Here is a 25208-nt window from a genome sequence, read left to right as displayed (position 1 = left end):
GTAACAGATTTAGTGTACAATGTTGTTATAGCTTAAAAAAGCAGCTGATGGAAGCATTGCAGCCAGGTAAAGATACTGTTATGGGGCTTGAAAGGAAATGCAGAAAGAGATGAAGCTTGGAAGGAGAAGGGCTTTGTAACGAGTAAAATTATATTGTTAATGGGTCAGGCCTTAGGGTTCTGGGTCTGAGGTGGCCTGTCCCATGATCAAGCATTTGCTACTAAAATCCGTCCAATTAAATTAATGAGGAGACAACTAGAAGTGTGCAAAATTATAATTCACAAATTCAATTATTTAGTAACTTCATAAACTGTACGGTATTAAAAGTATATTAACTACATCCCTGATGAAATGCTCCCATTTATTTTTGCAGGAAAAGTATTCTATAATTGTCAGTTTGCAGGGTGTTTTTTTGTGGGAAAACTGCCAAGGAACTTTCTCCAAATATAGCTGACCAAGACTGCACTATCAGTTTGCATTTTTTTGGTATGCATTTCTAAGTTATCTTGTCTGCCACTTAAACACCCTGCAAAGTATGCCATGGAATGTGGATAGTACAGGGGACGAGGGACAGAAGCAGTTGATTGAGCTCTGAGGAAGGAGCAGGGTCTCAGGAGAAAGGAGGTTTACCGGGGTCGGGAGTGTGGCCTCAAGATGGAGGGATAGTGCAGAGAGCGGGTGGGTGGTGGGGCACCAACGTGGGAAGTGCTGGAGATGGGATCTCCATCGTACTGATGTTGAGTTGCAGGAGCACCCCACTGCTTCTTGCAGCCCCATGTGGCAATTGGAGAGGACTCTGGCTACTGTGATGGGCCAAATGAGGAGCCACTATTTTTAAATCTTGAAAGAGCAGGCCTGGCCCAGACACTTCCTCACCTTAAAAAATGGAAACTGCAGTCTCACCGGTATCCCTGCAGTCCAACAAATAGCGGTTCTCCTTTGAAAGGACTGATATGCCACCTGTGTAGCTAACAAAGTTTTTATGAAATTTATAAAGTTAGCCCTGTCTACATCCTAGCCGCTTTGGTGTATGGGTCTCCATTCTCCAGGCACAGGAATGCAGGTAAAATACGTCCACTGTCTGCTGAAGCTATCCTCACCCATATCAGGTGCCATCCAAAATGGAGCCCTTTTTACCTTTGTAACTAATACTGTGAGCCAAACTTTAGGAGTGAACGTCAGAAAACAATTATTCCTGCGTTTGAAGAATCTTCTTTCTGACATTTCCTTTATTTACCCTGAATATTCACTTATGTTACTATGATATTGAAGTCACTGCATCCTTTGGGATGAAGCCTAAAGCTCTCAATATTTCCCTCTGTAGGGAGGAGCTTCGCGGGCAAGCAAGATGGCCGCGTAAGCTCGGAGCTCCGAAGACCCTCCGACCCTCCGCACATATCCTGAAAGGAATCCTGGTCCACGGTGGTGGATTCTAATTGGCGAGTGGTCGTAGACACGGGATCCACTTTCCGTTTCCAAATCCGATACTCCTTGACGAAGTTATGTCGTGTTGAAGTCTGTGCCAGGGGTGCACCATTGTTCCGGAGATGGCCGACGGCTGCGATGAAGCAGGGCATGATCGATATGCTGAGTGAGCGCCTCCTGTTTCGGCTGACGGAGCGAACGTAGCCGCGGAGTGGCCTGCTGTTGACTTGACATCTGTGGTGGCTACGCTCCGCACCAGCTCGAGTGCCTGAAGCGACATCGGATTGCTACCCTTTGTCCTGCCTAGATCCAACATGGCTGGCAGGGGTGATCCAGATAGAACGGCGAACCGGGTTAGCAGGAAGACGGTCCAGCCTCAGACTAACAAGATCGACCATGTACGCCCAACAGAGGACCTCGCCCACTGTTGTCGCACAATCTAAAGACTCTCAGCGTGCGGGCTCGCCCGATGAGTCGGAGCCCACTCTCCGTGACATCATGGGGGCTATTGCTGGCATCAGGACCGGGATGCACAAACAACACGAGGTCCTGACACATAAAGTGGACACCCTGGCGATCGACCTCAACTTGATTAGAGCCGACCTGGGCAAAACGAACGATAGAGTCAAGTCACTCGATATCAAAACTGCAAGCCTCACGACCAATGTCTCGGACCTGCAAACAGAGGTCCGTAACCTGCGGTCGGTCAACGACCTGTTCTCAAGGCGGCTTGAGGATTTCGAGGGACGTGCCAGGCGGCAGAATGTGCGCATTATTGGGGTACCGGAGGGTGCGGAGGACTCGACCGCTGACTTCTTTGTCGAGGACCTGATTAAGACTCATCTGGCTCCAGCAGGCCTCCGTCACTTTTTCTCGGTTGAGCGGGCCCACAGAATACCGGGCGGCCCTCCGAAGACGGGCGTCGCACCGAGACCCATCATCGCCCGCTTGTTCAACTTCAGAGATCGAGATGCGATCCTCCAGGCTTCGAGGCGACATGGGCCCCTCAAGTTCCAGAATGCGGATGTTAACTTTTACCCGCACTTCACTAGGGCCGTTCAGAGACAGCGCCGGAGCTTTGCGGGAGTGAAGCGGCGCCTCAGGGATTTGGGGCTGAAATACTCTATGATGTTCCTCGCTAAACTGCGCATTGAACGTGATGGCCGCGCTTTGTTTTTCGATATGCCTGAGACTGCGAGTGACTGGCTGGACACTCTGCCGCGCCGACGCGAGGACCAGGAGGAACATTCTGAAGGCGCCTCTGGAGGCCCCGAACGTCAGGAGTAGTATCTTTTGCACTACCTTTGTCGGTTGGTGTGCCCGTTGATATGACCAATAATACCAAGCTAATGCACTTTATTGGGTATATCCTTCCTTTCATGGAGGGTGGCAGAGGGGGACTGCGTGGGCTTCTTTCTCCTCTAGGGTCTTCTTGTAGCTTAGTTTATGGGGCGACAGGCACACTGCTGGTTGGGGGGGCTTTTTAGTCTGCTGCAGGGGTGCAGGGCGGGGGGGTGGTGTGAGGGTTGGTTCTGTGTGTTTTCTTTGTTACTTTTTTCTCTCTTTGAGGCAATGTGTTGTATGCTCTGATTCATTTAATGCATCGGTGGGGTCTCAAGGGGTCAGCAAAGGCTTGAGGTACGGGGATGGGGGGTAGGAAATTGAAAGTTCTGTGTTGGAATGTTAATGGCTAGGGTGATCGCATTAAGAGAGGGGTGGTATTGCAACTGTTCAAAAGACATATGCCTGATGTCGTTCTATTGCAGGAGACACACTTGGTGGGGAATATGTGCCGGGCGCTCAACAGGAAGGGTTTCAAGATGGTGGCACATTCAGGGTTCTCTTCGGGGTCCCGGGGGGTGGGTGTTATGGTGCGCACGTCTCTCCCATTTGAGATTGACTCCACTGTTGTGGACGAGAGGGGGCGGTATGCTGCCGTTGCCGGGCGGTGGGAGGGGCGTGTCTTGGTTCTGGTTTCGGTTTATGTTCCCCCGGGGCTGCAAAACAACACTTTCCAAGACCTTGGAAGCGCCATTTTGAATCTGCCTGCGGGGTTGCTGATTGTGGGAGGTGACTTTAATTCGGTTTGCTCCGGGTCCTTGGACAGACATCCGCCTAGAGACCTCCGTAGTTCTCAATTGTGGCTGCCCAATTTCCTTGATACTGTGGGGTTGGTCGACTGCTGGAGACTCCTACATCCCACCCAAAACCAGTATTCGTTTCATTCTGGCGCACACAGTAGCCTATCGAGGATAGATTATGTCCTCGCCCTGGCTGCCCACGCACCGGCGATCTCGGAGGCCCGCCATTTGGCGAGGGGCATCTCGGACCACTCACTGGTGTGTGTGTCCTTCGATTTAACATTGTGGTCACAGAGTGGCCTGTGGTGATCAACCCAAAGACACGTGGTCTCTTGGCCAAGGCTATTGAGCTCTACTTCACTGAGAATGTAGGGTCGGTTACGTCGGCTGCCACCTTATGGGAGGCGTTTAAGACGGTCTTGCGAGGTGAGGCATTTGCCCTCATAGCAGACGTCCGCAGAAACAGGGACGCCGACATGGTGTGCATTGAGGCTGAGATCATGGAGTTAGACTCCCAGTTGGAGGCGGGCCCCGTTCTCGAGCTACTTCATAATCTTTCCCTTAAGCAACTGGAATATCGAGATCTTGCCACCGACGCTGCTATCGTCATGGGTAGGGAACAGCAGGGTCGGATTACGATGTCTGTGACAAGGCGGGCAAGCTCCTAGCTTGGCTCGATAAGAAGGAGAGAGACAGTCGCGTAGTCCCGGAGGTGTTGGGAGACGACGGCTTGTTGGTCACTGACCCAAGTGCAATCGCTGAGTCGTTCTCGGATTACTTTCGGGGCGTCTACTCCTCTGTCTCGGATCGGTCTGAGGCCGACTCGTGCGCTCTCCTGGCAGATATTGAGCTTCCGTGCCTGTCGGAGGCGGATTGTGACGATCTGGACAGGGACATTACTGCGGACGAGGTTGCCCTCGCCATTCGCTTTTTAAGGTCTGGCAAGGCGCCCGGCCCTAATGGTATTCCGGTGGAGCTTTATAAAATCAAACCGGAAGTGGTTTCCCTGCACTTGTGGAACATGTTCCTGGAGGTGCGGGAGGCTGGCATACTTCCCCACGACCAGAGGTTGGCCACCATCGTGGTTATCCACAAGGAAGGGAAGCCTAGAGACTTGTGCCAATCGTATTGCCCCATTTCTCTGTTGAACGCGGAGCCTAAGATCCTAGCCAAAATGCTCGCCAACCGACTGATTGGCGTCATCGGTGACTTAGTGCACCCGGACCAGTCGGGCTTTATTCCACACCGCAACACTGCTCTTAACCTTCGCAGACTTCACGGTGCCCTGGCCAGGGCCCATACGCTTGAGGAGCCGGCTGTCCTGGCGTCATTGGATGCCACGATGGCTTTTGACTCCCTTGAGTGGAGTTACCTGTGGGCAGTGCTGGTGAAGCTCGGTTTTGGCCCGGAGTTCGTGGGGTGGGTCAAACTTTTATATGCCGGTCCGCTGGCTAATGTAGCGGTCAATGGTCGAGTTTCAGCACCCTTTGTTCTTCAGAGGTGGCACCAGGCAGGGCTGTCCTCTGTCGCCCCTCCTGTTTGCACTCGCACTCGAACCATTGGCGGCCTGGCTACGCAGCCACCCTGACCTGCATGGCATTCGGGGGTCCCCTGACTTTGAAGACCGAGTGTCGCTATATGCAGATGACATCCTGCTGTATCTTGCTTCCCCTTGCAAGTCCCTTATTGTGGCCTGCGACGTACTATGACTTTTTGGTCAGTACTCCGGCCTAGTCATTAACTGGTCAAAGTCGCATTTGTACGTTCTGAAAGGGGGGACGCCTCGCCTCCCAAGAGGCTGCGGCATACAGGTGGCGAGACACGGCTTCAAATACTTAGGGATTTACATCTCCACGGACTCCAAAGCGCGCTATGAGAATAATCTGCTTCCCCCTCTTCTTCGCCTTCGGCGAGACGTGGAGGGATGGCGTAAGCTTCCGCTTTCTCTGCTTGGGCGCGCGGCATTGTTCAAAATGATGTCCTTACCCCGATTCCTCTACGCCCTACAAAACACTCAAGACCCGGTCCCGGCCCGATACTTTGGTGAGATTGAGAGCTTGCAACGCGCTCTACTTTGGGATGGTCGGCCTCGCATTGCTATCACGAAGCTCACGCTCCTGTGGTATGATGGGGGGATAGCGCTGCCTGATGTGTGTAGATATTACTGGGCCTCCCAGTTAGCAGCCATTAATCATGGCCTTTATGGTCCAGTAGACAATCCGTGGTACGCTATGGATCGGTGGCTTCTGGGTGGCGGGAACTATCATAGGGCACTCTACACGAGGTCTCTTGACAGGCGGATGTCCGGACCAACGAAAACCGCTGTACACATCTGGAGAGCAATTACAAAGGCACAGGGGTGGAAAGGCAGGCTAACAAAGGTGACCCCACTCTATGACTCGGACATCCTGGGTAGACTATGGCACACTAAAGGCTTCGATAAGTGGGACCTGATTGGCATCTCCAGGGTGGAGGACATGTTGCTGCGAGGCGAGGTGAAATCTTTTGCCCAGCTACAGGCAGAGTTTCAGCTGGGTGGAACGGAGTATTTCCGGTACGCCCAGCTGAGACATGCACTATTGTCCGCCATGCCGGAGGGTGAGGCGGTTCCCGACAGTTCTCCCTTGGAGGATAGGGTGCTGGATGGCCACATGCCGGACAGTGCCATCTCCTTGACGTATAAGAAACTGATAAATGCTCGTACAGACCTCCTTCTGGGGGTGAGAGATCAGTGGGTGCGGGACGGGATCGAGATTGACGATGAAGATTGGCAGTGTGCTGTATCATCCCCAAAGGAGGTCGCTATTTCTTCCCGTCTTCGGTTGGTGCAGCTAAAGATCTTGCATAGAGTTTATGTCACTGGCCCCAGGCTTATACACAAGGGACACTCCGTTGATGGCCTCTGTAGGCGTGGTTGTGGTGCTCTCGCCACATTCATGCACATTATTTGGGAATGTGACGCAATAGCTTCCTTTTGGAGACGAGTGCACACGATAATGAGTGAGGTTACTGGGGTGGAAGTGCATGCAGAGGCCCGAAGATGCCTCTTGAATATTTGGGGCCCGACAGATCATAACGTGGCCCAGACCCAATGGGTGACCCTTGGCAACATGATTGCGAAACGGGACATCGCACAGATGTGGGGAGCTACAACGGCTCCGAAGGTGGTACAGTGGAAGGCCAATATGGATTGGTGTATGTTCCGGGAAAAGACTGTGTATGTTGCCAGGGGTAAACCTAAAAAATGGCAGAAAATATGGGGGGCTTGGAATGAGTATAGGGGCGACATTTGCGTGCCTCCAGAGTCCGCTCCACAAGAAGAACACCTGTCCCCATAGCCTCTGCTTCCAACTGGCGATTTGATATCTTGTTATCCTGTGTTTCCTTCCCCCTAGTATCTCTATTGCACTGATTATTATTGTGTTCACTGTGATGGACCGGCCCCTTGAATATGCCTCACTGTATATTAGTTTCATTGCCTTCTTCTTTGCGCCCGTTTTGGCGCCCCTTTCCGTTCCTTTCCTTTTTCTTCTATTTTGTTATATAAACTTGAAAATTTAACTTTCATTCGTTCTGGTATACTGTTTCTTGCACTTTGACTTACTGTGTCCCACTCTGCTGCCTAGCCTCCGGGATGTAAGGCTGAATAGCTGTGTGCATTGTTTGAAAATAAAGGTTTTAACAATTTATAAAAAAAATATATATATTTCCCTCTGTGAGCCCAGCCTTCTGCCTAGATTTCCAACCCCTGACTTGATTGCCTCTACTTGCTGAAACAGTGGTCTAGCAGGAGCTTAGCAGTGGATAGTCTGCTTGCCAGATTCTAGTACTTATTAAAAATCTGAAATATAGCACTATCTCACAGAAAATAATTTTGTTTGAATGAATGAATAAAATTTATAAAGCGCAAACAGTAACCCGAAGGCATCAAGGCGCCTAACAAAACAGATCAAACGTAAAATCGCTACATCGCTACAGGTACGCTTGCGCAAAAAGTTGAGTTTTCAAAGCCCTTTTGAATGTTTCTATATTTATTTTATTTATTTATTCATTTATAATGTTTTACAGGATTGCATCATCAGTTTGCATGTAATCTCAAAACGCCTCCTCTGTATTCTTAAAACTCTTCAATGTGACAATTAACCATGACTTAAAACTTCAAATTGTTGCCTCATGTAGGGAATAATTCAGTTCTGATGAAAGTCACCTGACCTTTTTGTCAATTATTCAATTCCCATTTACTTCTGTATATTTTTAATCATGTCTAAAAAAAACACAAAAGGCAATAAAATATACACATTTCCAAGGCAATTTCATCTCCAATGACACAGATATGTGTCATGGGCCGAGGGGGATAAGATTTTAAAGCCATGTCAACTGGGGTTTAGAAGTAAAGTAGACACAGTGGAACAGTGCCTAAACCTAAATTTGATTATTGGCAAGTACACTGTTGCAAAGAAAATCCAGTATATATCTCACCTTTATGGACCTTACTTCTGCGTTTGACCTCGTCAACAGGCCACGGTTAAGATCCATTTTTTTAAAACAAGGCCTGGAAGAAGCCCTAGTCCACTTTTTAGCGTATTTGCACAGAGATCTGCATGGCCGGGTGAGGATCAGTCAGGACGGGGACGTATCAAGTGACATCAAATGGAAAGGGGCGACCACTCGGTCCCCCCGAACGTATGGTCGGGTGCCCCGATCCCCCCGGGAAACCATTTTGGGCGGGAGGCGTGTCACGGCTGGTATGCCCGAAGCGGCGTAGCCAGGGCGCGCCTTTTCCCGCCCAAGAGGGGTTGTCCTAGACACCTACACCGTTGGCCACGCCCTGTAGGCGGTCGGAGGAGGGTCCACGCCCTCCCGGAGAAGAATAAAAGGAGCAGCAATCCAAGGAAGCATCCTCTTGTTCCTGTGCTTGGAAGCTGCACCTCTTCGTTGCACGTGAGCCCTTGACGGAACAGGAGCCAATTTTGAGAATTTAATTTTGTGTTTCTTCTTTCAGCGAGTTCGAAGCTTCTTGACCTAGGACCTCGAGGATTATCCGTGGACGATGCCTGGCAAGAAGGTCGGAAAGAAGGTTGGAACCGACCAGATGCTTCGTATGCTGATGAAGGACATGGCGGACATGAAGAAGCAGATGGCGGCAATGAATGGTGCGGGTGGACCAAAGAGAGTCATCGGACCAGCATTGCCGGGAGTAGTCCCTAACGGGAGAGGTAGAAGGGCCAAGAAGGGGGCATCGGGTGGGGAGGCTCCGGTTCCCGAATCACCTCCAGCGAACCAGGTCACTCCGATCGAGGCCCCAGTTCCGGTTCCGAACGCGGGACAACCGATCCCTGTGGTGGTCACTCCTGTGAACGAGGAGGATATGCCTCCTGAGCTGGCTGCCCAGTTGGCGGCATGGTTGGGCAGAGAGAACGAGGGGGCCACGGCTGAAGAAGCCAGGTCGATAATGAAGCAGTTGCGGCAATCAAAAGATGCTGCGAAGGCACCGTGTCCTCTTGTTTCCCCGCAGGTTCCCGTGGAACAACCAGTATCGGGCGTTGGTTCGGCAGCGACAACGGTCACAGCTACCGGTTCGGGTAAGCAGCCATTGCCGATGGCGGGGGAGGGATCGTTACCCTCAAGGAGGGAAAAAGTTGTACAACATATCCCGATTGATGTGAAAGAAAGGATTTGGGCGGATAAATATGTGAACATGTTTTCCTTGTTGACCGATCACTATGAGATTGAGCATGTGAAAAACCAGAAAGAGTTTTTGCATCCTAGTGTATGGCGCGCAAAGATGGCGGGTTTCAGAGTAGATGAAACGATCGCCAATTGGGCCAGAGCGTTTGGAATGTTCACTGCAATTATGGGGGAACGTAGGCCCGAATTATTGGTGGAATTAGCCGTTTATCAGACACGTATCATGGAATTCTATGAATCGTACGGGGGCAATCAATGGTGTTGTTATGATAGCATATTTCGTAAGTCCAAGGAGCACGACTCATCCCTGACGTGGGATTGTTTCGACTCCATTTCCTGGCAAAAAATTGAGAGGTCGAACACGGCGAAGTCGCCATCTTTAGGCGGGAACGGGGTTGAGCCTTCCCGCCAATCTTTGGGGGCGCCCTTTCGGGCGGGTACAAGCAGTGATCAGAACACAAAGAATAATGGCAACTCGGGTAGGAAAGGGGTCTGTTGGAGCTTTAACAGAGGCAAGTGTTCTAGGCCACAGGGATCATGCAGGTTCAGGCATGAGTGTGCAGGGTGCGGACAGTCCTCGCACCCCGAGAGTGCGTGCAGAGCCAAGACTGGTGATACGGGAGGTAGAGGAGGCGCCAAACAGGTCTAAAATAGACCGAGGGGCGCCATTACCTACCCCTGTTGATATCATGGCACTGATCCCTTGGCTGAACGAATACCCTGATTATATCTCCGCCAGGGTGTTGCGAGACGGTTTCTCATATGGTTTCCGCATCCCGGCGGGGGATTTTCGGTGGGAAGAACAATGTAAGAACCAACTATCGGTTCAACAGAATACGGCGGTGGTGCAGGCAAAGATTGGGAAGGAAGTGGCCCGAGGTCGGGTTGCTGGACCATATGACATACCACCAGTTGGCGATTTTGTTTGTTCACCTTTGGGAGTGGTCCCCAAAAAGGACCCAGGGGAGTTCAGGTTAATACACAATTTGTCAGCTCCTAGGGGTCTTTCGGTGAACGATGCGATTGACCCGGGAGTTTGTTCGGTGCGGTACGCATCCTTTGATGAGGCCGTCGCCATTTTGAATCGCCTGGGGCCCGGAGCGCTGATGGCTAAATCAGATATCGAGTCAGCGTTCCGGTTGCTCCCGGTTCACCCAGACGATCAGCGTCTCCTAGGTTTTAGCTTTCAAGGACGATATTACATGAATAAATATATGCCAATGGGTTGCTCCATCTCTTGTGCGTATTTTGAGAAATTCAGTAGTTTTTTGCAATGGGCGTTCACAAGAGCCACGGGCTTTACACATGTTATGCATTATCTTGATGATTTTCTGTTTCTGGGGGCAGCCGGGGACACGGAATGTGCACAGGCCTTGAGGGAATTCTGTAATCTTATGAAGGAATTTGGCGAGCCACTGGCACCAGGTAAGCCGGTAGGGCCATCTACTACACTCGAGTTTCTGGGAATTGAGCTCGATTCTGTAGAGGGGTGCTTCCGCTTGCCCAAAGAGAAGGTGATGAAATTCAGGGCCTCGCTCAAAATGTGTCTCGGCGAGAGAAAAGTAACTCTCCATCAGTTACAACAGGCTGTGGGTCAGCTTAACTTTGCCCTGAGAGTAATACCGATGGCTCGCCCCTTTTCCCGTTCTATCGCACAAGCCATGGTGGGCCTCAAGGAAGGGCACCACCGCACAAGACTGTCAACAGAGGTTCGCCAGGATATGCGCATATGGCTGGCATTTCTGGCGGATGTCAACGGTCGTGTCGTGTGGACCGATCCACCAGTTTCCTCGGAAGAACTGGGGTTGTGGACCGACTCGGCAGGGAGTGTAGGTTTTGGCGCCATATTTGGCAATCAATGGTCGGCACGAACCTGGCCTGTGTGGTGGCACGATAATGGACTCACTGGTAACATTGGGTTTCTGGAGCTGTTCCCCATTCTGGTGGCCTTGAAAACTTGGCCAGAGGGGTTTCGTGATCGCTCTGTGGTGTTCTGGTCTAATAATATGACCGTGGTTGAGTGTATCAATAATCAGGCAGCACGCTGCAAATGGATTTTGAGATTGCTGAAGGAAATTGTCCTGCTATGTATGAGACTAAAACGTCCACTTTAGGGCAAGACACGTGCCAGGGGTACTAAACCAGGCAGCTGATGCACTCTCTCGTTCCCATATGCAGGCCTTCCGGGGTTTTCTGCCCTCAGCGGACTCGGTGGCGGCACCATTTCCCGAAGCTCTCTGGTCTCTCGGTGCCCCGGATTACAAAACCTCGTGGGAGAGAGTCTAGCACCCAGGACAAGGAAGGCATATGAAGGGGCGTTCCGTTCCTATTGGTCCTTTTTGGGTTCAGCTAGGGGGGAGAACTGGGGGCAGGAGGAGTATGTCCTGAAATTTCTGGTATCATTACATCAGGCAGGCAGATCAGTGGCTACGGCCAATAGGCACCGGGCCGCCATTTCTTTCATGGCGCGGGCTCATGGCATCCAGGACCCCACATCGTCCTTTCTGGTACAAAAGGCGCTGCGTGGGTGGCAACGCCTTGAGGGTCGTAGAGTGGATGAGAGGCACCCGATAGGTTTAGAAAGGTTGTCCCTGTTACTGTCCGTACTCCCTGCGACATGTTCGTCTCAATCAGAGACGGTGCTATTCCGGGCCGCTTTTGCATTAGCATTCCATGGGGCTATGCGGGTAAGCGAACTGGTAGCGAGGAACAAGCAGGATACGGGGGGAGGTCTGTGTCGAGAACACATTCAAATTAAGGGGGAGACAATGGTAGTCTCAATAGCCAAGTCCAAGACCGATCAGGGAGCGATCGGGGACAGTGTGGTAGTCCAGCGGATTCCGGGATCTCCCATGTGCCCGGTAACATGCGTTGAGGAGTATTTAGCGCAGAAGGCGGCATCATGGGGGGGAAGCTTGCTGAGCCACACCGACGCCACCCCACTGACTAGGTTTCAGTTTCAGCGGGTGCTAACAATGGCAATCGCAGCGGCGGGCTTGAACCCGAGCGATTTTGGGACCCATTCCTTCCGGATAGGGGCTGCTACAGAGGCTGCAGCCAGGGGTCTGAGTGTTGAAAAAGTGAAGCGGTTGGGGCGTTGGTCCTCAAACTGTTATAAAAGGTATGTGCGTTTGCACATGTTGTGAAGTTAATGTCTTGCACTCACGCTTCTTGTTTTCTGTTTGGTTTACAGTTTCGCGAGCAGGCTTTGCGGGGCGGACTGTGCAGTTGACCCGACACCTGGGGACCAGCGGTCAAAGATCACCGGCTGAGGAAAGAGTGGTGTGGGTCGTTGGCCACTCATACGTGAGGCGCGCCGCAGACGTATTCAAAGCAGGTGACATGATTCACGTGGCTGGGGAATACGGGTACAGGGTGACCTTCCACGGAAGGGGCGGGCTCTGTATTGACCAGTTTCAAAGTTTCATTGAGGGACTGTTAGGGCGGACAAGGTCACCGCCATCTGTAATCATAGTGCATCTTGGGGGCAATGATTTGGTGACCATTGGTCGACGAGTGCTTCTCGAGTTAATTTTGTCCACAGTAAGTTGGTTGGCAAGAAGGGTCTCGGGGTGCACAATCGCATGGTCACACATGATTCCTCGGAAGGTGTGGCGGGGGGCCCTCTCTGTGCCAGCTCTGAACCAGTCAGTAAAGAAGGTTAATAACAAATTGAGTAGGTTGTTCCGTACAGGTAAATTGCAGTGTATTCCACACGGGTGTATCCGGGGGGACCATATGTATTTGGCGGATGGGGTTCATTTGTCCCGGGAGGGAAATGTCTTACTCATAGGAGACTTCCTAGCTTGGTTAAAGAGTTTATGTAACCATGACCTTTAGTAGGAGCTTTGTGGGGGGTCCGGATAGCCGGTCAACTATCCGGCCTGTGGAGGTAAGGTCATGATCGGTGAGCAGTAATTGGAAGATCCCTAGAGGTGGGGCGCCACCCATTATGGATGGGAGCGCCCGGGGGGAGGCGGCCATTGGCCCCTCACACGGGGAGGCAGTACCCTTCTAAGGATCGGACCGCCGAAAGGGAAGGCGGTCAAGACCCCTCCCTGGGGAGGAGGGGCTACGGGTCCCCTCCTTGGAATTTCCCGGGGCCAGGACATCCGCGACGGCGGATGTGGTAAGCAGTGTGGGGTGGGAGGGGGGTCTACGCTACCTTCTAGACACCTCACACGAGTCCTCGGACGACCACCAAGATGGCGTCGAGTAAGTATGGGCCCCCGTTAAGACAAGGGAAATTGGAAGTTGGCACAGAGGTACAGTCCTCTGTGCGCCCGCCCCTCACAAGTAAGGGGGGGGAGTTCTGGTATTAGGGATCTGACACCGGTTACGACCTTGCCGTTGGCCCGTAATGTTAGGATGTACAATTTGAATTTTGAGAAATGCATTTACAGGATGTTTTAGAATCGGCTAGGAGAACCTTTGTATTAGAGATATGTTAAGGTTAGCTAATAAACATCGTAATGTATAAATGAAATTGTACATGATATGAAACTGTTATTTTAATGTTTTAATTTTGTTTCATATTTTAATAAATACGGCCGGGAGGGTAACTCCCTCCCGCCTTCCAAAAGCTCAAGAACTGTATCCGTCTTCCCATTCTTGGGGATTGTGTTGGGAGGGGGTGATGGGTATCCAGGCCATATGGAAAGGGGCGACCACTCGGTCCCCCCGAACGTATGGTCGGGTGCCCCGATCCCCCCGGGAAACCATTTTGGGCAGGAGGCGTGTCACGGCTGGTATGCCCGAAGCGGCGTAGCCAGGGCGCGCCTTTTCCCACCCAAGAGGGGTTGTCCTAGACACCTACACCGTTGGCCACGCCCTGTAGTTGGTCGGAGGAGGGTCCACGCCCTCCCGGAGAAGAATAAAAGGAGCAGCAATCCAAGGAAGCATCCTCTTGTTCCTGTGCTTGGAAGCTGCACCTCTTCGTTGCACGTGAGCCCTTGACGGAACAGGAGCCAATTTTGACCCACCCACCAGCCCCTGATGACAGCGTTTTGTATTGCAATAAAGTCGATTGATGATGATATTATCTCTTTTTCAAGTTGTTTCTAATAAAGTTTGATGTTTTGATATACAATAAATGGTTGCTCTTTTAGCATGAACTCAGGCGAGTATCGCAGCTGTGATGAAAGAAGTGTATTATAGTGATAAAAGTTTATACTTGAAAGCTAGTATAACCGTATATTTCGTTCTCATTAGATTAAACAATGTCGCATTTATTTTTTGGTCGGGCGGTAAGGTCATGATCGGTGAGCAGTAATTGGAAGATCCCTAGAGGTGGGGCGCCACCCATTATGGATGGGAGCGCCCGGGGGGAGGCGGCCATTGGCCCCTCACACGGGGAGGCGGTACCCTTCTAAGGATCGGACCGCCGAAAGGGAAGGCGGTCAAGACCCCTCCCTGGGGAGGAGGGGCTACGGGTCCCCTCCTTGGAATTTCCCGGGGCCAGGACATCCGCGACGGCGGATGTGGTAAGCAGTGTGAGGTGGGAGGGGGGTCTACGCTACCTTCTAGACACCTCACACGAGTCCTCGGACGACCACCAAGATGGCGTCGAGTAAGTATGGGCCCCCGTTAAGACAAGGGAAATTGGAAGTTGGCACAGAGGTACAGTCCTCTGTGCGCCCGCCCCTCACAAGTAAGGGGGGGAGTTCTGGTATTAGGGATCTGACACCGGTTACGACCTTGTCGTTGGCCGGTAATGTTAGGATGTACAATTTGAATTTTGAGAAATGCATTTACAGGATGTTTTAGAATCGGCTAGGAGAACCTTTGTATTAGAGATATGTTAAGGTTAGCCAATAAACATCGTAATGTATAAATGAAATTGTACATGATATGAAACTGTTATTTTAATGTTTTAATTTTGTTTCATATTTTAATAAATACGGCCGGGAGGGTAACTCCCTCCCGCCTTCCAAAAGCTCAAGAACTGTATTTGTCTTCCCATTCTTGGGGATTGTGTTGGGAGGGGGTGACGGGTATCCAGGCCATAATAGATAGAGGAGGTACACAGGGGTGCGTTCTAGCACCTCTTCTTTTTATTCTATAAATTAACGACCTACATGACTCACTTGTAAAACTCACTCACGATGTCCTGAGAATAAACGACAATACACTTCCCACCTTATTGTATGCGGATGACACGGTTTTAATGGCACGCACCCTAAATGCCCTATGCATTTTAGTACGAGGTTTTGTAGATTTTATGTCTCTTTTAGACTTAAAAATCGTTTTTAATGGCTTGCGGTCCAAAAAAGCGCCCTATTAATAAAATTACTGTTAATTCGGATAGTTTACAAATCACTTGCACTTTTTCTTATCTTGGGTTAGTTTGCGCTACTAATGGCTCCTGGTCTGACCACGTGGTACACACCAGAAGTAATTTGTCACAAAGTATTAACACATTTTTGGGTCTACTCCAACCCAAAAGGTCTGAAGTAATTTTAGTTCTTAAGAACATTTTTAAACTACAGTGTGCCCCCACGGCAAGCTATGGAGCAGACATTTGGGGCTTTACCAAATGTAGTAGCATTGAAAGTGAAGAAAACAGACTATGCAGAAAAATATTTAGAGCCCCGATTTCCTCCTCTGTATGTATATGTGTGCCACAAAGGACTGAAACTCCCCTATATTGAAGATTATATTAGGGCGTGTCCAGCACTGTTCTGGGTTGCAATTTGGAAGAACAGTGCGGCAAGCCTCACCAGAGACATAATAATTGATTGCCTTAGATGCGAGAGGGGTGGGAACATACTATGGCTCGCTGCTGTAAAAAAGAGCCTTAAGAGCGTGAACCACCTGCGCATCTTTTCAAACCCAATCCAATCCGAGTTAATTAGTAAAAAGGTGATACAAGAGGCACTGTATGAAAAGTTTAGTGATGATAGGCATCAGAGAGATATCAAGAAAACCTCAGTTGAAAGGTATAATGCTGATAGAGGATTGTTCTCACTTGCTTCCCAGAAACCATTTAAAACCTACAGGACACTGGGAAAGAGGGCTGCTATTTTTCTTACGGGCAGGCACTATGAAATATTTATTATGTTTCCCTCTGGGCTACATAGCTGATTTTGATGCACTGCCCTGCCCAGGCAATGCACATAGTAATCAAATAATGCTGCATTTTTTATTCTTTTGTAGTTTCTATTCTAAATTTACAAAAGGCTTTTTGATACCTTTTTTTTTTAAACGCGCCATTTTCAACTTCAGGGCAGCCTACACGGAAGTGTTTAAACTAGAGGAAGATGAATTATTTTCTGCATTAGTTCATTCCTGAAGTCAGCTGTACGGGGTATACAACGGTTACCACGCATTTTTTACAACGCGGTACTGTTACCACGCTACTTTTACCACGCAGGTCGTTACAACGAAATGCGCTGGGGGGCGCTCCAGGATAGTAAATACTTTAATTTACTATCCAACTCCTTTCCCTAGAGTCCACGGGGACTGGAGTTGGAATAGTAAATTAAATAATTTACTATCCAGCGCCCCTCCACGCAAGTCATTGTAACGACTTGCGTGGTAAAAGTAGCGTGGTAACGGTACGCATTGTAAAAGTACACGTGGTACCGTCATACATCCGCTGTACGGTCATGCAGAACTACGGGTATTCAATGAAGGTCGTCAGAATTGCATACCATTATTGCTGTTAAACGCACCCTATCGATTTTGAATATATGATACATCCCGTTAATTGTGGTCCATTTTAGTCATTGTTATAAATGAACTGTACCTCTTTGCCCTAATTTATCTTTATGTATGGATTGTCTTTCTTCTTTTTATTGCGCTTCGATGGATATTTTATATGCGAATAAAGATATTTTGAATTGAATTGAATTGACACAGTTATTTTAGTTTCCTAATGCAAAATTGTAAGTGCTAGCATAGAAATGGTTGAACCCATCCCAACAAAAACATTGTTTGGATTTTGAGCTCGACGACAACACATGCCACTATTTGTGGGTGAGAATTGGTATTTTTAACAACCAATGGCTGTGTTTTAAAGAAACACTCATAACAAGCCTTACCATGAAGCAGTAGACGCTTAGTTATACTGGTGTGTGGTGATTGTATTGAAGGGAGGAAGTATTAGCAAGCTGGTGTTCCCCTTCTTTTGTGTATATAATCCCAGTAAACAACAATGACCAGTAACCTCTTTATAAACCGGTAACCTTAGATTCCAGAGCAGCGTTCTGCTTTGCGAAAAGCAATTTAGTGCCTCATTCAGGGTTGTAAGCGCTATATAGTTACAATTACAATTATAATACAAGCTTCAAACTTCACAAGTAAGGAAGAATAGATGAAGCTGTGAATCTCTCAACGTCACAGTTGTCTATTCAGGAGACATTTTAGTTTTCTAGTCCTAGTTGTTACCGGGAATGAGCCTTGGTATATATGAGGCAATCAGAGAAGTCCTTTTGATGCCCTCCTCAAATGGCTTGAGATTTGAAACCATCAGGAGAGATATATAGATAGAAGGACAGACAGACAAATCCATTTCAGTCTCAATTTCTGGAGCTCCTCAGTTGTTTCCTGATAAGCACTCACAGACCTCATATTGCTATACATTGGACAGACCGGGTTTCTCTCCAGTTCGCTATTTGAGATTGCAGACTCAGGCCCTGGCTTGCAAAATGTGTCTCCCCTCAGCAGGAAATCACAGGAAACACCATGACCGCTGTTTGAGATATGCCTTAGGTGAGAGTTGAGAAGTAGACAGTGAAATATTTCAGACGTAGTTGGCATGGGGATGTTGAGAAATAGGGAGTTGGCTGGCTGAAAGCCATGAGACATTTAAATTAGCAAATCACAGAATGTGCAAGTACACATGTACATGTACACAATGCTAACACATTTTAAACCTTGCCCCCATTGTGAACAAAAGTACTTAAAAGAGTGAGCCAGGTCCTTCCTGAACCGGAATACAAGCAACCTGAGGTCCGTTTCACCCTAGGTTTGGGTCTTTGTCTGCTTGTGTTCTGGTTGGAAAGGACCTGCTGACGCCGTTCGGGCTGGGCTGTTCCTATTGGAGTAGGATCAAGGCTGATTTGAATATGGCTGGGTCTCATCTGATCTGGCATGGTGAGCAAAAAAATGATGGACTGCGATGCCACCCAGAGTAATTTCCAATGGCTGAGAATATTTCATGCATTCTATTCATCACTTTTTTGTATTTTCATTGTGACCTCTTCAGTTTGATGAGTCTGCCCAGACATGAGTCCCTTGCCCCTTATTCCACTGGAATCCCCCTGAAGATGCCAAATTATGTATATCCAGGCATGTGTCCCGTGCTCACTATCTGACTCTAATCGATCTTAACCCCACTGAAGGATCCAATTTAGATTTGGAATGAAAATTGAGTGATTTTATTATCAATTCCTTGAGCAATGAAGATTATATTGATATACAATTCGAAGTGAGTTGTACATTTTATTCCTCTGGGTACAGTGGCCAAATGGGAACTGTTCTTTCTAACAGAATGACAAACTGCATAAGAAGTTCTTTTGTGTTTATTGTCATGCTGGGAATGGTCTTTCTTGACTGTTCGCTTCACATATGAACAAGGCGTATGATAGAACACGTGGGCCTTCTTCTTACCAGTCAGCACCGTCTACTTTTATATGTCTGTCTTTAGCATTTCAAGTCAATTAAAACAAGCATTTGCAATGCAATAGGTCTCGCATTAGGAAATTTTGAGCTATTGGTATTGTAAATGACACATTTTTTATTTATGTGTTGGTTTTGAAACTAGCTAAATTAATAGCTTTGTCATTTGCAATGCCAATACTTTCAACTTTCGCAAATGTGACACCTATAGCATTTGTAATGCAATATGTGTTGTATTTACGTGACTTAGATGTATTGCTATTACAAATAACAATGGCTTTTAATTTTTTTAATAATTAATACTTAAATAAAAGTATTTGTAATTTATAATGGAAATAGCTTCAACTTTTGCAAATAACTTTTATGAGGATTATGTTCATTGTATTTTATTGTGACGAAAATGCAAGAACAGATGTGAAACATTAACATATTTTTGTGACATTTGTAATAAAGCTTGAAACACTGAGAGAACATATTTGAACCAGTTGTTGTTGAATGGTTGCACAGATTGATGCTGTGGTGGCTCTGAGTGATGTTGTGGTGGCGACGAGTGATGCTGTTGCGTTCAGTGATGGTGTGGTAGCGCATAGTGATGCTGTGGTAGCGCATAGTGATGTTGTGGTGCCCCTGAGTGATGTTGTGTTGCCCATGAGTGATGTTGTGGTGCCCCTGAGTGATGTTGTGGTGCCCATGAGTGATGCTGTGGTGATGCGATAGATAGATAGATAGATAGATAGATAGATAGATAGATAGATAGATAGATAGATAGATAGATAGATAGATAGATAGATAGATAGATAGATAGATAGATAGATAGATAGATAGAGTGAGGGTGAAAGAGTGAGTGCGATAGATAGATAGAGTGAGTGCGATAGATAGATAGAGTGAGTGCGATAGATAGATAGAGTGAGTGCGATAGATAGATAGAGTGAGTGTGATAGATAGATAGAGTGAGGGCGATAGATAGATAGAGTGAGGTCGATAGATAGATAGATTGAGGGCGATAGATAGATATAGTGAGGGCGATAGATAGATAGAGTGAGTGCGATAGATAGATAGAGTGAGGGAGATAGATAGATAGAGTGAGGACGATAGATAGATAGAGTGAGGGCAATGGATAGATAGAGTGAGGGAGATAGATAGATATAGTGAGGGAGATAGATAGATAGAGTGAGGGAGAGAGACAGACAGACAGACAGACAGAGTGAGGGAGATAGATAGATAGATAGATAGATAGATAGATAGATAGATAGATAGATAGATAGCGATAGATAGATAGATAGATAGATAGATAGATAGATAGATAGATAGATAGATAGATAGATAGATAGATAGATAGATAGGTAGATAGATAGAGTGAGGGTGAAAGAGTGAGTGCAATAGATAGATAGAGTGAGTGCGATAGATAGATAGAGTGAGTGCGATAGATAGATAGAGTGAGTGCGATAGATTGATAGAGTGAGGGAGATAGATAGATAGAGTGAGGACGATAGATAGATAGAGTGAGGGCAATGGATAGATAGAGTGAGGGAGATAGATAGATATAGTGAGGGAAATAGATAGATAGAGTGAGGGAGAGAGACAGACAAACAGACAGACAGACAGAGTGAGGGAGATAGATAGATAGATAGATAGATAGATAGATAGATAGATAGATAGATAGATAGTGATAAATAGGAAGTGAGTGCGATAGATAGACATATAGACCAGCAGACCGGGACATCTCGTCCACATCAAAAGGGGTCTGTCTGTCCCTGCGTCCCTGTCCCCACAGGCCAGGGGATCACGGGCGGATGCACGGGCCCACAATACTTTGGTTCAGGTACACTTCAAAGAAATTGTAGCCATCCGCCGGCGTGAGCCAGAGAAGGGTGCCGAGGACCGTGCCAGCAATCTGAGAGCTCCCATGTCCTGTTGTGCCGCCACTACGTTCCTGCTATGGTTACTGCCGATTTCACCACGGACGACTCTGCGGGGAACTGACCTTGTACCGGTGGCTCAGTGGTTGTCGGACACTCGGTTCTTCCGTCCCCCCCACCCCCCCTGCCTTTGACTGCGGGGCTACGTGTCACGCTTCGCCAGGACTGCCTGCCTGCTTCCAAAATGGCACCTGAAGACGGCAGAGACAGTCATTAAAGCTCCAGACGTCGGGACCGACAAGGAGGTGCGGCGGAGGGCGGGAGGACGTAGGCGACTGGCCCTATTCTTCTGCAAGATAACAAGCGGCCCTCTCCAGCACGGCAAATCAGTCACAACATAAATGGGTACCGCCTGCCTAGTTCCAAAATGGCGCCTAAGGAAGACAAGACACATACTGATTGCGCAAAATAGCAGAACTGACCACGAAACGCGGCGGCGGACGGGAGGAGGAATGGCGCCTGACCCCTTTACCCTGCCTGGTGTATTTCAAAGCGGCCCCAGCACTACCATCCGGTCATGAAAGGGGCCCCAGGATGCCTGGCCACAACATGGCTGACAATGATGGCCTCCACCTCCCTGTTTGACTTTTGATGTCTTTACCCCTCCAGTACTATGCTTGACCTCAAGAGGACCTCCACATTTCTTTTCGGTCCATGGCTCCCCCTCTTGCCTCCTTGCTCTAATACAGGAATTAAATGGCTGGTCCTGAAGCTTCTCCACGCCTTCCAGGGCCTGGATTGCGCAGGCCTGGGGGCTGTTGGTGGTGCTGAGAATGGCCCACTGCTAATGTTAGTCTGATTCAAAATCCACCCGCTGACACCCGAGGGAAGAATAAACACAACTACAGGAAAGCTGTTTTTTCCCTCATTTTCATCGGCCTATATGGTAGCCCCAGCCCCCTCTCTGGCTTGTTTATACACCCTCCCCAACACCTTCTTCTTTTACTTCTATTTTCATAGCCTACGTTTCTATTCTAAACTGTTATCCCCGATCGGTGAGACATGAGCAACATGGCTGATGCCCAATGAAGTTGCTAGACAACTAATGAGGAGATTGGCCCTGGTTTCCCCATCGACAGTCACTTACCCAGCCGGACATCGGGCACAGTTCTTCCTCGTCTCCCTGCTATGGCTCCTTCCTCCCCTCATTCTTTCAACCTCGTTGTTTGTTTTACTTTACCTTACTACGCTATTTTAACTGTTGCAATTTATAACTCAATGCTTCCTCTGTTCTAGCGCTCTAATACCTACGGGTAAAGCCAGCACTTTTTAATCTTTTTGATGTACCTTCTAATGCAACGTTTCCCCTGGTTTTGCGCTCTGATACCTCCGGGTCTAGATAGCGCTATATAACCTTCGCAAATCAAATAATCTAAAAACAGTTTTTTCCTGAGACCTGAGCAACATGGCTGATGACCGGTGGAGCTGCTTGACAGCTAATGAGGAGATGTGCCCTGGTTTCCACCTTGACCATCACCCACCCAGCCGGACATTGGGCATTGTTCTTCCTCGTCTCCCCGCTATTACTCCTTCCTCCCCCCCTCCTTCGAATTATTGAATCATTGTTTATGTGTACTGTACTTTACTTTGCTCTTTTAACTGATGTAACCTGTAACGCAACAATTCTAAATGTAAAGCGCTCTGATACCCTCTTGGGTCAAGTTCGCACTATATAAAACATTATAAATAAATAGAGTGAGGGCGATAGATAGCTAGACAGATAGAGTGTATTTATGTTGCATTGAGTAGAGTGTAAGTATCAGGTGTGTAATTATGTAGCATATAATTATATGGCACTGCGTGATATTGTTTGGAGTGTATGTTGCATTGAGTGCAGTGTAATTATGTGGATTGTAATTATGTGGCACTGAGTGGTGTTTTGAGTGTATGTTGCATTCAGTAGAGTCTAATTGTGTGGCGTGTAATTATGTGGCACTGAGTGGTATTGTTTGGAGTGTATGTTGCATTGAGTGCTGTGTAATGTATTTAATTATGTGGCACTGAGTGGTATTGTGTGGAGTGTGTGTTGCATTCAGTAGAGTGTAATTATGTGGTGTGTAATTATGTGGCACTGAGTGGTATTTGGAGTGTATGTTGCATTGAGTGCAGTGTAATTATGTTGCATATAACTATGTGGCACTGAGTGATATTTGGAGTGTATGTTGCATTGAGTGCAGTGTAATTATGTGGCGTGTAATTATGTGGCATTTAGTGGTATTTGGAGTGTGTGTTGCGTTGAGCGCAGTGTAAAAACCAAACATGTGCAGTGTTACAAAGTTGCCTGCAGATACGCGTTCCAAAATTATCTCTGGATTTTGTTAAAAAAAAAATCACACGCTGTCTGGGCACATTTGCATTTTGTGTTAAGTTTCCTTTAAAAATAATATAAATGCAAGTGCAGATTTTCTAACGGTTTGTCTTTAAATAACATGCAATCCCCAATTGTACGATTTCTGTGAGCTTTCTTAGGCAGGCTGACACAAACATTTTTTTCTTTAAAGCTGCCGCCTAATAATAGCCCCGGCACCTCTTTTGTCACAAATTAAGCACTGGAAAAGCGGCTGTAAGTAACCAGCACTGCACAAAGCAGCTGTAGCTAAGCCACAAACAGCACGGAACGGCAGCTGGCTGTGTGCACCTGCATTGGGTGATAAGTTGCTTTAAAAAATAATATACATGCAAGTGTTTATTGTCTAACGTTTTTATGTACATTAACACACATACAAAAAAACGCAATGAACTGCATCTGGCTGGGCACATATGAGAATGCTTATATGCAGGTAAAAAAGGCTGGTATGGCCTGGAAAGGACACATACGGATTCCAAAGTCTGCCTAAGAAACTCTTTTAGGCCAGAAATGGTGAAAGCGTCTGTAGATCCTCTCAAAGTAAAATATACACGAGTGCTAAAAGTCTCAGCTTTTTCCCTCTAAACAACATGTCCTCCTGAATATTATGATTTCTGTGCTGTTTCTTAGGCAGGCTAACAGAAACATATTTCAATAAAAGCTGCCACATAATCAGAGCCCCGGCACCTATCCCGTCACAAATTAAGCTCTATAAAAGCAGCTGTAACCCGCACTGTAAAAGCGGCACTAGCTAAGCCAACAAAAAAAAAACAAATTGCAGGGTCGTGGAGGCGAGCAACATGGTGGGCCAGAGTGCTGTAAAAGTAATATGGTGTTGGGGGCATCATTCAGCTGGATGGGACGCAACATACAAGGGAGTGGGAGACAACAGAAAGATGGTGTGGGTCGGGGGAAGTAAGACGGAAGACAGGGTGGAGGGCAGCAGCAAAGAGCTAGTGCGCAATATAGATCCAGAGGGGAAGAAGCACGTTTCCCTCAATGCGGGTTAATTAAAACCCAGTGTCACTGAACGTTTTTTGTAAAAAGCGGTAACATTTTTGCAGTATTGTCTGTTATGTTGGTAACTCTGTGTGCTTTAACCCCTCCCCTGCTGATGATGGAACCGCTCCGTCATCAGCTGCGTTGGCGCTGTGCTGCTGACAGAGTGGTTCCGTCATGACCCTGCCGCCGCGCCTGCGGGGCGCTGATTTTGCGCCTGCACGGCTCGTTCTATTGAGCGGGCGGGGCCGTGACGGAACCGCTCCGTCATGAGCACAGCGCAACCGACGCTGGTGACGGAGTGGTTCTGTCACCAGCATGCGCCCGCCGCTCTGCCGCCCTCCCCCCTTAGCACTGCGGCGGAATAGCCGCCGCAGTGAAGGGGTTAAATGAGGTTGTTAGTTTTATGATTCTATAATAAAGACTATGCCAATGGTTCTTCCCACTATTGCCCCCAGTTGGGCGGGGATTCTGGAATCGCTGCACTGGCGACCATGCAGGGTACTACTAAAACCCTTATCTCACTCAGTATTTATTTACAGGAAAGGGATGCGGCTGAAGTCATAGACATAAAGGAAGGACTCAAACTAGTTTGACATTCCTTTTAAAGACGCAAAAGCCCGATTAAGGAGAGTTCAGCAGGCCGTTACTTTAGTGCTAGCAAGGCTGACCGGCATCGCTTTCTCAACTAAGTGCAGCCGCCAGGGCCATAAAATGTCTTTCGGCTAAAATGAGGTTTCGAAAGAGAAGGAAAGGGATTGGAGAGACCTACTACTGGTGCTGACTGCATCACCCCCTCCAATGCGGCGAAGTACAGAAGGTGGAAAAAAAGCTCTTGGCATTGCTGTGTGGGGTGCGGGGAAGGGGGAGCAGGGCAGCGAACGAGCATATGGCGAGTGGCGGGGGAGCAGCTGGTGAGCGCGCATTCCAAAGAAGTCTAGTGCGAGGCGTGGCGGGGCAGCAAGCGAGTGGGAGACGGGGAGAGTGGGACGCAATAAAGAGCATCTACGAGGTGGTGAGAGAGCTAGCCCAAAATGTCTTTGGAGGCGCATGGTCTAGCACCGAAGAACGGGTGTTCAAGCAAGTCAGCAGAAGCTACAAAACGTGCAGGAAAAAAAAAAAGAAACG

The 25208-nt window shown here is 48.2% G+C and overlaps 1 protein-coding gene across 1 annotated transcript in view; it reads left to right on the top strand.

Annotated features, from left to right (window-relative positions):
• The first annotated feature begins 3982 nt into the window (after nt 1-3982).
• LOC147659482 (hepatic lectin-like) overlaps nt 3983-25208 on the top strand; it is a 42050-nt gene continuing 20824 nt past the window's right edge. The window contains exon 1 of the mRNA XM_086951722.1: nt 3983-4118. Coding sequence (XP_086807848.1) covers nt 3983-4118 — 136 coding nt within the window. The remainder of the gene's footprint in view (nt 4119-25208) is intronic.

The sequence above is a fragment of the Lissotriton vulgaris genome, unplaced genomic scaffold (assembly GCF_964263255.1).
Source record: "Lissotriton vulgaris unplaced genomic scaffold, aLisVul1.2 SCAFFOLD_5212, whole genome shotgun sequence".
Classification (NCBI taxonomy): domain Eukaryota; kingdom Metazoa; phylum Chordata; class Amphibia; order Caudata; family Salamandridae; genus Lissotriton; species Lissotriton vulgaris.
This window is presented reverse-complemented; position numbering and strand designations above follow the sequence as displayed.